Source organism: Neolamprologus multifasciatus, chromosome 7 (genome assembly GCF_963576455.1).
Source record: "Neolamprologus multifasciatus chromosome 7, fNeoMul1.2, whole genome shotgun sequence".
In the NCBI taxonomy this organism is placed as follows: domain Eukaryota; kingdom Metazoa; phylum Chordata; class Actinopteri; order Cichliformes; family Cichlidae; genus Neolamprologus; species Neolamprologus multifasciatus.
Window position 1 is genome coordinate 27,128,841 of NC_140445.1, and position 14,769 is coordinate 27,143,609.

The following is a 14,769-nucleotide window of genomic DNA, read 5'->3' on the forward strand; positions in this document are numbered from 1 at the left end:
AGTGAAACCAATGCAGAAATCCTTAAACCTGCATTGTTTTTAGTGACCTGCAGATGATGACTCCCTCTTTTTCCAAAAAGAAAGCAGTTAAGAAATCTATGGAGAAATTACTCTGATGCTCATTGGAAACTCCAAGCTTTGTGGAGGTTTTTAAAGTTTTTCCATGGACACTGGTTGCGTTTTCATTCATTTTCAGCCTAGTCAGTTCCCAAGGAACTGTTAGCTGAAAGTCTTGGCATGTTGTGCAGCTTGTCCTTAAAAACTCTGAGGAAAAGTAAATGACAAAAGAAGTAGCAAGCTTAAAACTTATCTATAGCAGATTTACAGTTTCTGAGAGCCATATCCTAAAGAAGAAGGAAAAATTCCAGCAAAGAACTGACCCAGGAATTCAGAGATACTGTACATGTGGCTCTTTAATTGATCCATTTGCTGTTCACTGAAGCCTCATCAGAAATGGTCGTAGTGGAAGGGTAGCTGTTAAGAAGCCTTTCTTATGGAAGGCTAAACATGAAGATGCCAAATTACACAAGAATTTAACTGAAAAGCAGAAGCAACAGATCTTATGTTCAATTTGTTATAAATATGTGAAGTGGAGGCTAAGAAAGAGGTAAAATAATAATAATAATAATAATAATAATAATAATAATAATAATAATAATAATAATAATAATAATAATAATAATAATAATGGATTGCAAAACAAAGTGGAGCACTATCAGTCATGGACTGGACTCCACAGATAGTTGATGTCAACATTACTGAAGCAGTGTGGGATCATCTTAAGAGAAAATGAAACAAAAGGCAGACAAGATCCAAAGAAGAGCTTTGAATGTCCTTCAAGAGGCCTTGAGAACTATCCTGAAGACTCCTTAAAGAAATTGCAAGAAAGCTTTCCTAAGAGAGTTCAGTGTCAAAGAAAAGAGGTGGTCGCAAACTATAAAGAAATAACGAGTGACTCAAGGTTTTTGCAGAGTACTGTTCTGTTCACGATTTGATTTGTAAATTATGGCCCCGTGCAAAGCAAAACAAATGGTAAACCTTTGTATGACATGGCCAGACATTTGTGAAGCAGACAGATTCTAATTTCAAGGATTCAGCAAGGTGCCAGCAATGTTCAAAGCGAAATTCAGCCCACGAGCATATATAGAGAGCAACAGATAGACTGTGGTTGTGACAGAATGTCTGTTCTTCAAGAAAATATCGAGGTAAACACATTGAAAATACCATTAAAACCTCCTTCACCTGCTTCGTCTTTAAGGAAGCCAGATCAACATTTTCATTATGTCAACTCCAAAATACTCTTCCTGCCATCAGTTTAAGACGTGCAAGGCTTAAGCATTTATTAGAAGAAGTGACATGGAGAGAAAACCTGTTATTTTACAACAAACAGTCCATCTCTTTTAACAGCCTGTTGTTATTTCGGCTCCAAATCAGATTTCAAACAGTTGAAGAACAATATGACAGGATGACTGGAGCACATTCCTGCTAGAATAAGGGTCAGCAGAAAAGTGCGTGCTATTAGCCTTAGCACACTGACACACACATCCAAATGCACACAATTAAAAATACAGATTTGTAATCAAAGAGCGACCAGACAGATCAATAACCCCTGAGACTGAGGTCAGTGTTAGAGCGGTTTCAAAGGCAAAAAACAGTAGCAAGAATAAAGGGCACATTTAAACACACACTCAGGCATCCACACACATATTGTTCTGCTGAAAATTCAATGTGTGCCAGATAAAGACTTGCACAGAAATTACTATCTGAAGCAAAACTCTTATGCCAAAGGCACATGTTTTCATTTGTGATTTTAATTAATGTTTGAAAAACAATAAATGCAGACACTGACTCAGGCAGGCAGATCAGAATACAAATTTTAAAACAATAATAATTTTTGAGGATGTTTGTCTTTCATTTCCCTTAAATCTTAATTTGCTGCCTTTTTAGGGCATAATAATTTGTCATTGTGATCATAGTTTAGAAAAAAGTCAACAAACTGTGTTTTAGTTAGGGGAAATTACAGCCTAGGATAAATGTATTCCTTTGCTATATGCAGTGAATCATTTTCTTGCTGCTTGCCCAGCTCAGCATCACAGTGACAACAGCACCTGATGACCACCCTTCCCAGGGGTGCAAACCACTTCAACTGGCTCCTATTGAGTGTGGAGAGGCAGTAACTCAACGTCAGGATCTTCCTGGATCACTGCGCTTCTTGTTCACAGGCAGACACAGGCTTCCCTGCAGAGAAACCTCATTTCAGCCACTTTTATCCCCACGCTTTGTCTTTGTCACTCACTACCCAGAGTTCACAACCACAGGTGGGGGACAGAGCGGATATCGACCTTTAAACTGAGCAACTCTTCACCCCTGGTTTACCAAACTTCATCTCTTTGTTTAAAGCTGCGAAAGTTGCAAAGCTCTTGCCTCTTTTGTTTTTTTTAGGCATTCGGGTAACCTAAAATTAGTTTTTGCTGCAAAAGCGGCCTCTGTGAACAGACTGTTTTATGTCTCTGTACTGTTTTTTAAAAGCTGCCTGTGGTTAACAGGTGGAAAACCACACACACGCACAAAGAAACCCAAAACAAAACATACACATAATCAGTCCTGGTAGCCCAGATCATCTCTACCCGAAAGGGTTAACCTCTTAATTCACTTTCAATCAGGGGCACAGATTATCTGGCCTAACTCTGCTGGAGTGGACTCAATCTTGGGCCAAGGAGCGAAGTAGAGCGGGGATTTCTCCCAGGAGGAATCAATCACTTTGCCAAGCTCCTCAGAGCTAGCCTTCACTTGGACTCAGCTGCTGCACTCAGTCCCCTCTTCTTGTCCAATCTCATTCTGGATGTGGCAGCAGGTCATAAATACACAGACCAAAATCACTGACCTGACTAGAGGAATGTCATTGGTTCGGTCAGTGAGTATGAATTTGGGGAATTTCAGGTGAAGGGGCTGTAAATCCTCGCAAATAGTCAAAACAAGAGCAGATGTCAGAGGGTCAGCGTCTCTCTGCCAAATCTTATTCACGTAATTTCAACAATGCAAGCAGAGCTGCATTCAGGTCAGTGGGATTCTGCATTTGCGTGTGTGCATGTGTATGCGTGGAGGCATGTTTGTGTTTGTGAATGCTGCCTGATATCTGAGAAGAGCACTGGGAATGACACACAGCCACAGGGTAACAGTGTGCCCTATGGATTAATATGCACATCTTAATATTTCTCTCCACTTGCATGCATCCTGCAGCAGATTACTACGCTGTTGTTATGACGACAGCACAATATCACTAAATCGTGGGATTAGAAAGAAATTTGTCTTGCATTTCAAAGAAAATCATTAATCAGACCACAGGCTGGAAACACAAACTTCAGTGCAATGGCTTTACTATTGACTGATGCAAAGTGTTCTGATAAAAATAAACAGTTTTACTCCACCAAGTGATGTGCATTTAAAAAAAAAACAACAAAAAAAAACAGCAGGGGAAAAAGTCTGTAGAGTCAGCTGTGAGTTTCTACGTGTTGCAGAGCTCTATTTATATTAAATTCACTTTTAGCCAATGGGGCCTTTTAGATTTTAGTTATTTGTCTTTCTGCTCCATTTATTAGATGCATTATTTATGAAGTCAAGTAACCAGAGAACCCTGTTGACATGTTGCGATATGAAAATCGGTGAATCATTTACCAATTACTTTCTTGTTTATGGAAGAGTGCGCCCCGTAAGTCCTCCACTAACTGATAAGTTGACATAGACAAGATACAACATGTCAGTAATTTGTGAAGCCGGTAAATGTGGCTCGCAAGACAAGTCCTGCTGGCATTTAAGCAGGAGGCATTTAACTGCAAGGCATTGATGGTGAGGCCCATTAGTGCCTTAAGTAACAGTTTAAATGCATGGAGCTAATCCTTCATGAATACGCTTCAATATACCGTACGACCTGATGATTCCAGTTGGTTCCAGTGTCTTTTCATGCTTCGCATGTTTCATTGCAACAATGAATTTTTATGTATTTCAACCTAAACTATTTTCCCTACCATCCTCAGCAAGACTGGAGAGTAATTACAGTGTTTTCCTTTCTCCGTTTCATTTCCTTAAGCACAACAAGAAGGGAGCTGTAAAGGCGTTGCTGTTTAATTGTCATAAAAGGGATCCAGATCATCAAAACTGCATGGGTTCGTCCACTTCCCTGCCTGTTTTTAATAAACTTTGTGACACCTAAACAAACAGAACTAAAAACATACAATGCCTATTCAGCTCTCTCCTTGGCTGGAGGAATAATGAAAATCATAAAAAGGTTGTTACTCTCTGAGTCTGCATACCTTGAATATTTAAGTCTAAGGCTTTTAACTTCATAAATAACTAAACTAAAATATCATTTTTTGTAAATTTCTTCACTTTACTTACCTTCAGCAACTCAGACATCTGCAGTCACGACTTACAGTATCAGAACTATACTAATGGATTTGACAATCAAAAGAGACTCATCGTGGTTTTTTGTAGGGACTTTTAGATCATGAGGGCTGTAAGAAACTTTAGAATATAGTCGACCCACATGATCTTTGTGAATTTAATACTGTTGAATAGATCAGTAAGTAATATGTGCAAGAGCTGACTTTAAAAACTAAAAATGCTTTCAGTCTGGCGAGAAGTCATTACTCAACACCAATTAGCTCAACAGACAAGAATAGTATAACATAGAATATCTCTCACCTCAATGTGAAACTTTCCAAGGTGGACGTACTAGCAAGAAAGACATAGAACGTTGCGACATCACCAGACTTGAGGGGCTTTGAAGAAGTCTGGATTACCACAGCGCCTCCCAGCCTCAGCCGAAGAAAGGTGGGATTCCCTGGTGGACTTTTGAGCAGGCTGACACTTCCTACCCTCCTCATTGGTGTCCCTGATCCACCAGTGTCTCTGCCTCGTCCCACTCCTATTCGTTGCAGGCTATCCTGTGGGGTGCACTGGCCAGTCTGGTCCCGCCGACTCTGGAAGTAGACTTCCACGAGGTTCCCCTGAAGTCCCTTAATCCCGTCAGTGCTTTCTGCTTCCCTGCTAGAGCTTCCTGATCTACTGGCTGAGCTGAACCAGGAGGGTTCTGGCTTAAGCTGTGCCACACAAAAGCCGCCAGGAGACACCAGACAAGCCCCACGAACTTCTCTGGTCTCCCAGAAGGCATAAGCCGTGACACAGTGAGCTCCATCCTTAGCTCCATCATTTTTCCTCCCATTATCTTCTAGAGAGCCCATTGTTTCTTGCCAAGCAGTGATATTGCTTTCTGTGGGCATGTGGAAAAGAATCTTAACAACTGGGGATGAGGAACGAACCTGGTGGCTCAAAATGACTGGCAGTATCTTGCGCCCACTGAGGAGCAAATCTAAAGGAATAGAGGCATCTAGAGTCAGGGGGCCAAATGAAGCATTGACAGATGGCTGGAGAAGCCCAGCACCAGGTCCAGTGATGAGAAAAGTCTGAGTCTGAGCTTTCAGGCTAGAGTTCCCAGATGGCTGTGGACTGTCCTGTCTCACAAACACGTGGTCCACATTGAGGACCTGAAACTTGATGGTGGGATAAACTGGTGATGGAGTGGTGAATGTCCCAGTGTCTTTAGCCACTCTTGGAATCTCAGCACCTGTGAAATGATGAGTTTGGGGAATTAGGACTTTAGAGAAATTAGGTAGAAATTTTCCTTATATATGCTTTAACTCCAAGGTTCAGTTTTAGGTTTCAAATCTACTGACAAGCACAGTTACTGCTCACAAAGCTAGTTTGCTACTGTAACTGCAAACAGGATGACAGGAGGATGAAGGGTTGAAAAGAGATCAGAGTTGGAGAAGCAAAGCAAAGGGTCGATACCATGAGGTTCAGGTAGGCGCCAAAAGGACAGAGTCAGGATCACGACACTGATGATGACAGTTGGCTGTCTTGGCGAACAAGACTCAAGACAATTAAATGACTTCATTTAGCAAACATGGTTTATTTCTGAATATAGTTCCTGCATCAAAAAGAGAAAAGAAAAAAAAACAGCCTTTTAGTTTTCTTTCACTGAATTTTCGTTCTCCCTTACTTTTCCTGAATACACGATTCACGTTTCCGAAAGCAAAACACTGTGCGGCTTGAAAAAGGAAAGACAAACAGGGTAATTCTTATTGCATATCACACGACCAGATGGTAACAATTCCAGTAGGCATACAAGTTGCTGATTAAATTTTCAGCTAGATTAACCATGGCATGTGGCTTTATTACAGAGAATTATACACATCACTATAACATTCAAGCTCTAAAACACGAGGAAATTAGGCCTGCGTCATTTCTGTCCTGCAACGGATATTCTATTCTCTGCTATTCACTACATCTATCCGAGCCAATAAAGGAAATGTGGCATCCGAGTGCTAAAAAGCCTGTCTGGTAACTTCTGTGGGATGACTGCTTGTCCAGATAGAACGCCGTATATGACAGATCACTCTTCCCGCTGCCAGAGACACTTTGCCCTCCTCCATGCTGAAGTGCTCAAAGATTAATATGAATTTTTGAATATGACTTTCCCTTACCTCACAAAAAATAAACTTTTAGAAAAGAAAATATTCCTCTCCTTCAGACGCATTAGAAGTGGTATATTATTGTTTTCTGATTCCAAACCATATTTCATGAATAAATTTATATTTAAATTAGATTACTTGCTGAATGGAAAAGAAAATCAGATGTCAGGGTGGATATTAAACAAAGACACACAAGAAAAGTGTCTTATAGATCCCAGACATCAGACTAATGATATAAGGAATTTCACATGCAGGCTAATATAAAAGTTTTAGTTCTACATTATTAGTTTGTGTCTGCAGGTTTAAGATAAAACAAAAGCACACCAATGCTCATTTGCCATTTCCAGCTATAATTCTCTCTGTCTGAGACTAATAATTATTTAATTTAGCTGACAGTGCACTGTACACTTATAATTCACCGGTAGGGTGTACAATCAATGTTGTTAATCATGTTCGTCTGTGAACAGACATTTGAAGATCTATGAATTGATTTCTTTTTGCATTTGGTGCACACATTTCAGCTAATTAGATTTTGATGCTGATTCACTTCTGAGGTTGCTGAATTAGTACTCAAACTGTTACAACCCGACTGTAGTGCAAAGATTTTATACAATGCAATTTAAAAAAATCTAACAAAAAAAATCATAAATGTTGGCTTTGGCGGCAGCTGTGTTTGCTCTCCAGTTTAAGAGCCATCTACTTTATTTTACCATCATTATTCTGCTCAAACCAGCACAGGAGAAAAGCTTGAATCTTATCCTTCTTTTTAAATCTAAAAATAGGATAATTGTTCATTATGAAGGGACTTATGCAAAAGACTTGCCCATACAGTCGCAAGATTATAAATGCAGCTTGTTTAAACATCTCCTGTAAAACTTAATGCAATTAATGGAAGCATAAAACATAAAGACAGAAATAATCCACAGTATTTCTTAGCTGTAGCCTCAGAATTATCTCACTGCTCATGAAAACTGCTGCTTAACAGAATAATGTATTGATCAGAAAGTAATCTGGTCAGACCTGGCAGGATCCCTTTAAGTATATAAACCAGAGATATTACAGAAAAAATTAAACATATGGCAATTTTGAACAACTGTTATAAATGGCAGTTCTAACTCAGAGAGGCTCACAGACACATTAGACAGCAGACTGTGACTGGACTAAAAGATAAGGCTGTCATGCATATTCATGGTGATCAAGCAGGGAAGATATCAAAGGCTGAACCCTATCACTTAGACACGCAGTCAGAACACAGCCGAGTTTCACAGTTGCAGACATGCAGCAGTCACACATGCATGTGTGATGGAAAAAAATGCACCCACAGATAGCACGGGTAGATATAAACCCAGGCAATCTCAGACAGTAGTCTTTCGCATACTGTCGGTATCACAGAGGGACAGACTGCTTTCTGTGGCTCCCAATGCAGGTTATCTTTAAACAACCAGAGAAACAGCTGTGCAACCTCAGCTTCAGGCCTCTTTAATCCCACAGATGAGGTTTCCTGATGCACACTGGAGAGCATGCTGTCACTTTCATTTAGACTGAGGGATAACAGAATGGGCTTAGGCCATGGATGGTAACCACAAAACTACAAAAATATGAAACACAACTTTATATCTTTATGAGCCAGTCAAATACAAAAAGTAGTCATGACAAGCAAATATGACAACTCCATAGCAATTTTGGGGCCTGCTTAAATTGTGTGCTGATAAAAGCCAAAAGGAAACAAAAGTATATTGGATGTCATTTAATATGCTCAGTGTATATGTGCTTGCACTATCAAAGTATATACAAGAGTATAAAATAGCTACACATTTTATCTTCATTACTCGTCTCTTGTAAACACAGCTGAAGCCTCTGAGCTAGTTCCAACCCAGTTGTTTTCATATTTAAAGCTTTCCATTTACGCGTTATTTGCGTCTCATCCAGCAGACCATAAACACTTCAAACCAATGCATTAATAAAAGCTAAAACTGATCATCGTCCATCAAAAGCAATCATAAATCTCACCTTCAAAAGCTGTTAGAACTGCCATCGCGACAACCGGAAACAGAAAACGAAGGGGAAACATCATTTTAGTGAAGTTGCAGGTTTTGGTCTCCAGTACGCACGGAGGTAAGTTTTGGTGACTGCACGCACACTGTAGGAAAACAGCGCTGGAAACAAAGCATTACATTGCCGAGTGTCTTGGTTCCTCTGAATGTAGAGGCTCAACTAGGAAAAAAAATAGTTTTAAATGTACTTCCCTGTCCTCTAAGTGATGACAGTTTTCCCCCCCCTCCGACATCAGTGCTCTAGCTGGCACTGTGGGACAGCATCAGACACGGCTCTTACCATGATAGAAATCAGTAAACATGTGCCGCGGGGCAGATTAACTAGACCCACGTGGGTATAATCGGAAGGGCCGCAGGCAAATTAAATGCATACAAGGTCGGGGATCAGTGATTTCTACATGCGCATTTTAGTTTTGATTTAACAAATTAAGGATGGATAGAGACCTTCTTGACTTGAGCATATAATAATCATAGATTTCTACAACTCACTTGTGGATGGGGGGGGGGGGGGGGGAGTAACTGAGTAAATGAATTTTTCTTTTTTCGTACATGTGCACAGTACTTTCAGACGGCCTTTAAGGGTGGCATTGCTTGACTTTTGGTCTTGAGTGGAGAAAAGAAAACTGTAGGGCGTTTTTTGCCAGCTGTCAGCTTTATGTTCTCACTCATAGACAGCGTTACACATTACTTGGAGCGTAGGAAGGAGCAGATGGATACAGTCACAAACGCTTCGTGATGTCACAGCACACATACACTTGGTACAAAGCATCAGCAGTCACTCAAATTAACTCTAGTTTTTTAGGCCCATAAGTCCCTGTTAAACAAACATATCGTTTATTTTTTACAATTTGAGATCTCTATGTGGAGCTACATGCTAAAATATTTTTACAGGGTTTTTTTTTTTTTTTTTTTTTTTTTTTTACATATTAGAGATTAGTGAGTTTAGACTCTAAGTTAAGCTTAGATGTATTTTTCTGTGCTACTGCAGGCCCTCAGGCCATATTTAATTTATTAACACTCAAAATCACAGAGGTAATTTTGTAACTCTCCCTTTGTCTCTCTTTTATTTTCTCTTTTTTTAAGTATATCACTAGATCTGCCTTGACCTAAAATTTTATAATGAGATAGGCTGAACAGTTCAAAGGCTAAACTCAAATAGCACGGTGTCTTCTTGCCATAGTATGTGTCGTGTAGCCAAAGCAAGGCCAGGGGGAAGATTGCATTTAGAAACTATGGAATCCACCTGCTGTTCTTTTGCCCACAGGCATCACACTAAGTGCTGGCATCAGTTTTGTGGTAAAGAATACCAGGGTTTAATGAGCTTGGTCAGACTTTTCTTCACTAGTTCACTCTCCAACACCGTCTTAAATACCCGTTCTCTAAAGCAATTACTGGCGCAGTATGTCAGATAAACTCACTGCACTCAATACCCTAGTGCATGTTTTATTACGAGGTGGCACCTGTGCCAGGGTGACAGCATAAAGCATGCAGGTGTCACTGGTGAATAAATAGTTTCCCACTTTACAGCAGAGGCTGATTAACTACATGTTATTAAATATGCGCCTCAGAGAAACACTTAAGGATCTGAAACAGTCTGCATTGTATAAATAGTTGAATCTGATTTTGCCCGGTGTTCCCCTCCAATGCATTTTAAAGTCAGCGAGTTTCTATTCGAGCAGTTTTGTTTTGTTGTTTTTGGCTGGATGGGATTGCCAACACTGACACTGCAGATTATTTAGTCAGGTAACATCTCCAGATCTCAGTTGTTTTTCCAGACATGCGACCTGCTGCTAGTGCCATTAGAGATGACAGAGATGTGGCTGGAGTCACCATCTGTGACTGCAGTACTGGATATAGAGCTTCTGCTACCAGGTGGCGCAAAGGTTTTTAGAGGTCATTTGATGTGAAGCAGCGGTCAGGACACTAATCCATTTAATAATTTATTACATTTCTTTTTAAATGGAAGACTGCGCCTCACCGAGCTGTTGAAACAGATAAATAGCAGAAGAAATTACATCCAGTGTTTTATCTACACTTGCTGGCAATGACTGGCAAGTTATTACATGTATGTTGTCTTTGTAGTAATTGGTAAGTGTTTGCCTTGCGATTGTTGTAAACATACATGCTAAAAAAATTAGCTGTTAAGCATATTAAGATCTGTTGCAAATTATAAATGACACTGGTTTTAAAACATACTCAGCTCTTGTCTGATGTTTCAAGCATGCAAAATAATTCCTTTTCCATTAATAATTAATTATACATAAATAATTATATTTGTTATGTGCATTCCATCTGTTGTTAGCTTCAGTGCCTGCTTTTCCAGATCTGTCACACTAACTCATCTATAACTCATCTCTTCATAGATGTGACACTTCAAAAGTTTATTAATCTTAAATCTCTCATTTTTATGAGAAAGATGCTGGCAATAAAAGCTGAAGCCTGCACTAAGTTTTCTTCCTCCTCAAGTGCTGACAAAGGTCCTGGGGTCCTCTCTCTAGCAAAAAGTTTTAAAACAGCCAGAGTCGACCAAAGAACTAAATGTAGACATTAATAGACGGGCAAGCTCAAAGAAATACAAAGAACAAGGCAGAGCACTTTAAAAGCTAAAATGTTAAGACCACTAAGAACAGCCTAAGGCCATTGAAAACATTTATGTCTTAAGATTTCTCTTAAAAGTGTCAGTGAACGCAGTAGTGCCACAGATAACTGAAACAATCTTTTAAAAGTGGATACAAGTGCCAAAATTTGCATGTTTGTCCCTCTGGAGCTATTAAATTGAAAACTCCCATTAGTCACTTGAAATCTGGCCATCATGCAGCATGGGGTCCGTGCTGTTTTTTCCTACAAAATTTCAACCAACTGGATGCAATTAGAAGGTTTTACTCTTGATTTATATGCTTTTCACTATAAATAAGTAAATGTCTTCAGAGATTCTTTGTTTCACGTAAAACAAAATAACTTCAATGACACATTTGTTATGTGTTTTTCCATTGGTCCAGTGATAGCTTTAGCTGCATGATGCTATGCAGGTCAAGGGATTGACCTTTTACCCCTTTTTACCTCTTTTACCACTATGATATATACAACCATGACATTTACCATTCACTGGGTGCCAATTTTTTTCCAGTGAGATTCAATGAATCTTATGTATTCAGTGCATGAAGACTCCTTTATCCTTGACTCAGCTCTGAGGTGGCCAACAATGTCTTTGCACAGGTTCAAACCCACAACCGTCTTGTTTTAACAACTAATGACCACTGTGCTGGCAGGCTATCTCCTATAACTTCACTCTCAAGTTTGTGAGGTTAGTTAGTGTTCTGCCCTTTTCCTAGTTTAGTCCCGCAGCTTACAGTGAAAAATACTGAATGTTAGGTGAAAGTAAAAAGGTGTTAGATAAACTGCAGTCCATTTATCCACAGATACATTGTTAACATTCACACACACATGCAGAGATGGATGCATCAGATGATACTTGGGGTTGAGTACTTTGCCCGAGGATATTTCAGCATAAGTTTGCAAGAGCTGGGCAGTGAACAACAGACCTTCTAAATAACAGACAACTGTACATCATAAAGAACAATATTTTCTATGACCATGATTGAGACATGAGTTACCAGTGAGGACTATAAAGGCCCATAGACCCCACTCCCCTGTTTGCAAACTGGTAAAAAGTAATTTCAGACTTTTAAAGTCAACTTCTACATGATTGAGTATGCATGATATGACACTAAGACAAGAAACAAAAGTGGCAGGACTTCTTTAAGTTTCTTGAAGATGTTTTACCTCTTATCTGAGAACCTTCTTCAGTTCTAAGACCAAATGGTGGAGAGTTCCAGGTATTTAAGCCATAAGTGTCCCTTAAGTCAAGTCAAGTCAAGTCAACTTTATTTATATAGCACATTTAAAAGACATCAAGTGTCGGCCAAAGTGCTGAACAGAGGAATAATATAATAAAAGAATTAGAATAGAAAGAAAACATTTTTAAGAGGGTTGTTGACCCACTATTGATCATGTGCCTCATTACAGGTGCCAAGGTGTGTAAAAGGTTGTGTGTCTGAAGAAGAAGCTTCTCAGATGACAGGTGAAAAATCTTCAAGAAACTTAAAGAAGTCCAGTTGCTTTTCTTTCCGAGCTCCCTAGTCTACCATGACCTGGATGACTGAGAACCTACACAGACACACAAAGACAAGGCAAGTCTAGTTTACTTTACTTTACTGGGGGAAAAAAATCATATTTTCTTGCTTTTGTCGACAGTCATCTTTTAAATTGGCCACCAATTTTAGTTTTCAAATTGATAATAAGCTTAATCAAAAAATATCAAAAACTGTATGCACCACTCATCGCACTTTTATCCACCAGTGAATGATTTCCCTGCAATTTTAAATTATCTGCTGCACTACAGATCATATTGATGTTGAGTCATACTGATGTTGTATTTGCCAATACAAAAACCATGATCCTCATTACTCACTAACCTGGAACAGTTAAAAGCAGCTGATGAGAGCAGACCACCCGTGTAATGCTTTTTTCTTTTTCAGGTACTAGTTAGAAGACTTGCAACTGCATTGTGCACCAGCTGCAGATAAGACAGTGCAATATCCAGGCATAGTGAAATGCAGTAATTCAGTTATGAGGAGATTAGCATGGTGGTGTTCATGACATTGAAAGAGGGAGAGAATGGATTTTACTTTGGTGTAGTTCCTCAGCTTAAAAAAAGCAATTCAAGCATCCTGTTGATATAGTTGCCAAATTTTAACATGAAATAACCCTAATCTCCAGTTATATTCATCATGCATTAAAGAGAGAAAAAGTTTTTTAAATGTCCTTAAGATTAGAATTAGGGATGCACCGATACCGATACTGGTATCGGGTATCGGGGCCGATACTGTAAAATGTGTGTGTACTCATACTCGTAAAAGTTAACCGATACCATGAACCGATACTAACTTATTGCATTAATCAGAGGGTGGATTGTCATTTTTGTTGTAGTTTTTTTAGATTGGCCACTAGGGGGACATCTCGCGCTAAACAGACACAGGGTTAGACCCATTGACTGTACAGTCAATTAGACGAGTGAGACTGGCAGCTCCAGATAAAAAAAAAAAAAGAGAAACTGGAGGCTGCTGTAGCTAGGCTAAACAAAATGTCAGCAGTGTGGACCGGAACAGCCAACTTTAACTCAGGTTTTGGAAAAGCGATGAAAAATGTCAAGAGAAAATCCACGGGCAGTTAAAATAACAGAGGCTCTGACTCATTTTATCGCTCTGGATGACCAGCCAATGCCGGTCGTGGAAAACATAGGATTGCACCGTCTTCTCAGCATACTCGAGCTGTGTTATGAAATTCCCAGCCGCCCACACATCAGGGAGATAATGGTGCCAAAACTTTCTAAAGAGGTAAAGACAAGCAGTGTATGCGCAATGTCAGTCCTCGGTTTAACGGCACAGTGGACTGATGATCCACGGGCAGATGAGGAGTTCGTCAATGCCAAATACTTTCATTATTTTGTTTGTTTGTTTACAATATGGACACTCTGCAACAATTTAAAAGTTTATTTTATTCTAAACCTAATTTGTATTTATTTTATTCCAAACAGAAGTGTTTATTTATTATTCTGAAAGCTCGAGACAGTGCCAATATTTCAGTGATATTTTGTTAAATTACAATGTGGACACTCTGCAATAATTTAACAGAAGTTTTCACTTGAAATCGATATTATTTATTGTCGGCAGAGAATAAAATAAAACCTGTCTTCCAATTCATTGCATTTGTGTGTGTGTGTGTGTGTGTGTGTGTGTGTGTGTGTGTGTGTGTGTGTTAGAAGTATCGTTTTTTGTACTCGGTATCGGCAAGTACTCAGATCCAAGTATCGGTATCGGATCGGTTTGAAAAAATTGGTATCGTTGCATCCCTAATTAGAATAATAGAAGTGGAGTCATGCAGATTAAATGACATTATTCGTGTGTCATCAGCATACAAATAGAAATACAAATAATAAATACAAATAAGCAGATATTATCTTTGTGGAAAATCGATCCAAAGGGAGTGCAATATTGAAATTGGGCTTTAAAGGAAACCTTTAGGTACACTACAATTGCATGAAGAAAAATCCCTGATCTTTCCAGAACAGACTCTGGCTGTTAACTATGAGGAAAACTGCACAAGGACATTACCTCAAATGGCAA

General features: G+C 39.3%; 1 protein-coding gene across 2 annotated transcripts in view; it reads right to left on the reverse strand.

Annotated features, from left to right (window-relative positions):
• The window catches only part of LOC146514434 (transmembrane protein 132D), a 40,064-nt gene extending 31,188 nt beyond the window's left edge, over positions 1 to 8,876 (reverse strand). The window contains exons 1-2 of one of the 2 annotated variants that reach the window (XM_085169052.1): positions 8,541 to 8,876; positions 4,702 to 5,623 (exon numbers count right to left, since the gene is read on the reverse strand). In XM_085169052.1, coding sequence (XP_085025178.1) covers positions 4,702 to 5,623; positions 8,541 to 8,604 — 986 coding nt within the window. In that variant the 5' untranslated portion in view covers positions 8,605 to 8,876. The remainder of the gene's footprint in view (positions 1 to 4,701; positions 5,624 to 8,540) is intronic. The other variant, XM_085169053.1, reaches the window with a different exon arrangement.
• Positions 8,877 to 14,769: the final 5,893 nt, after the last annotated feature.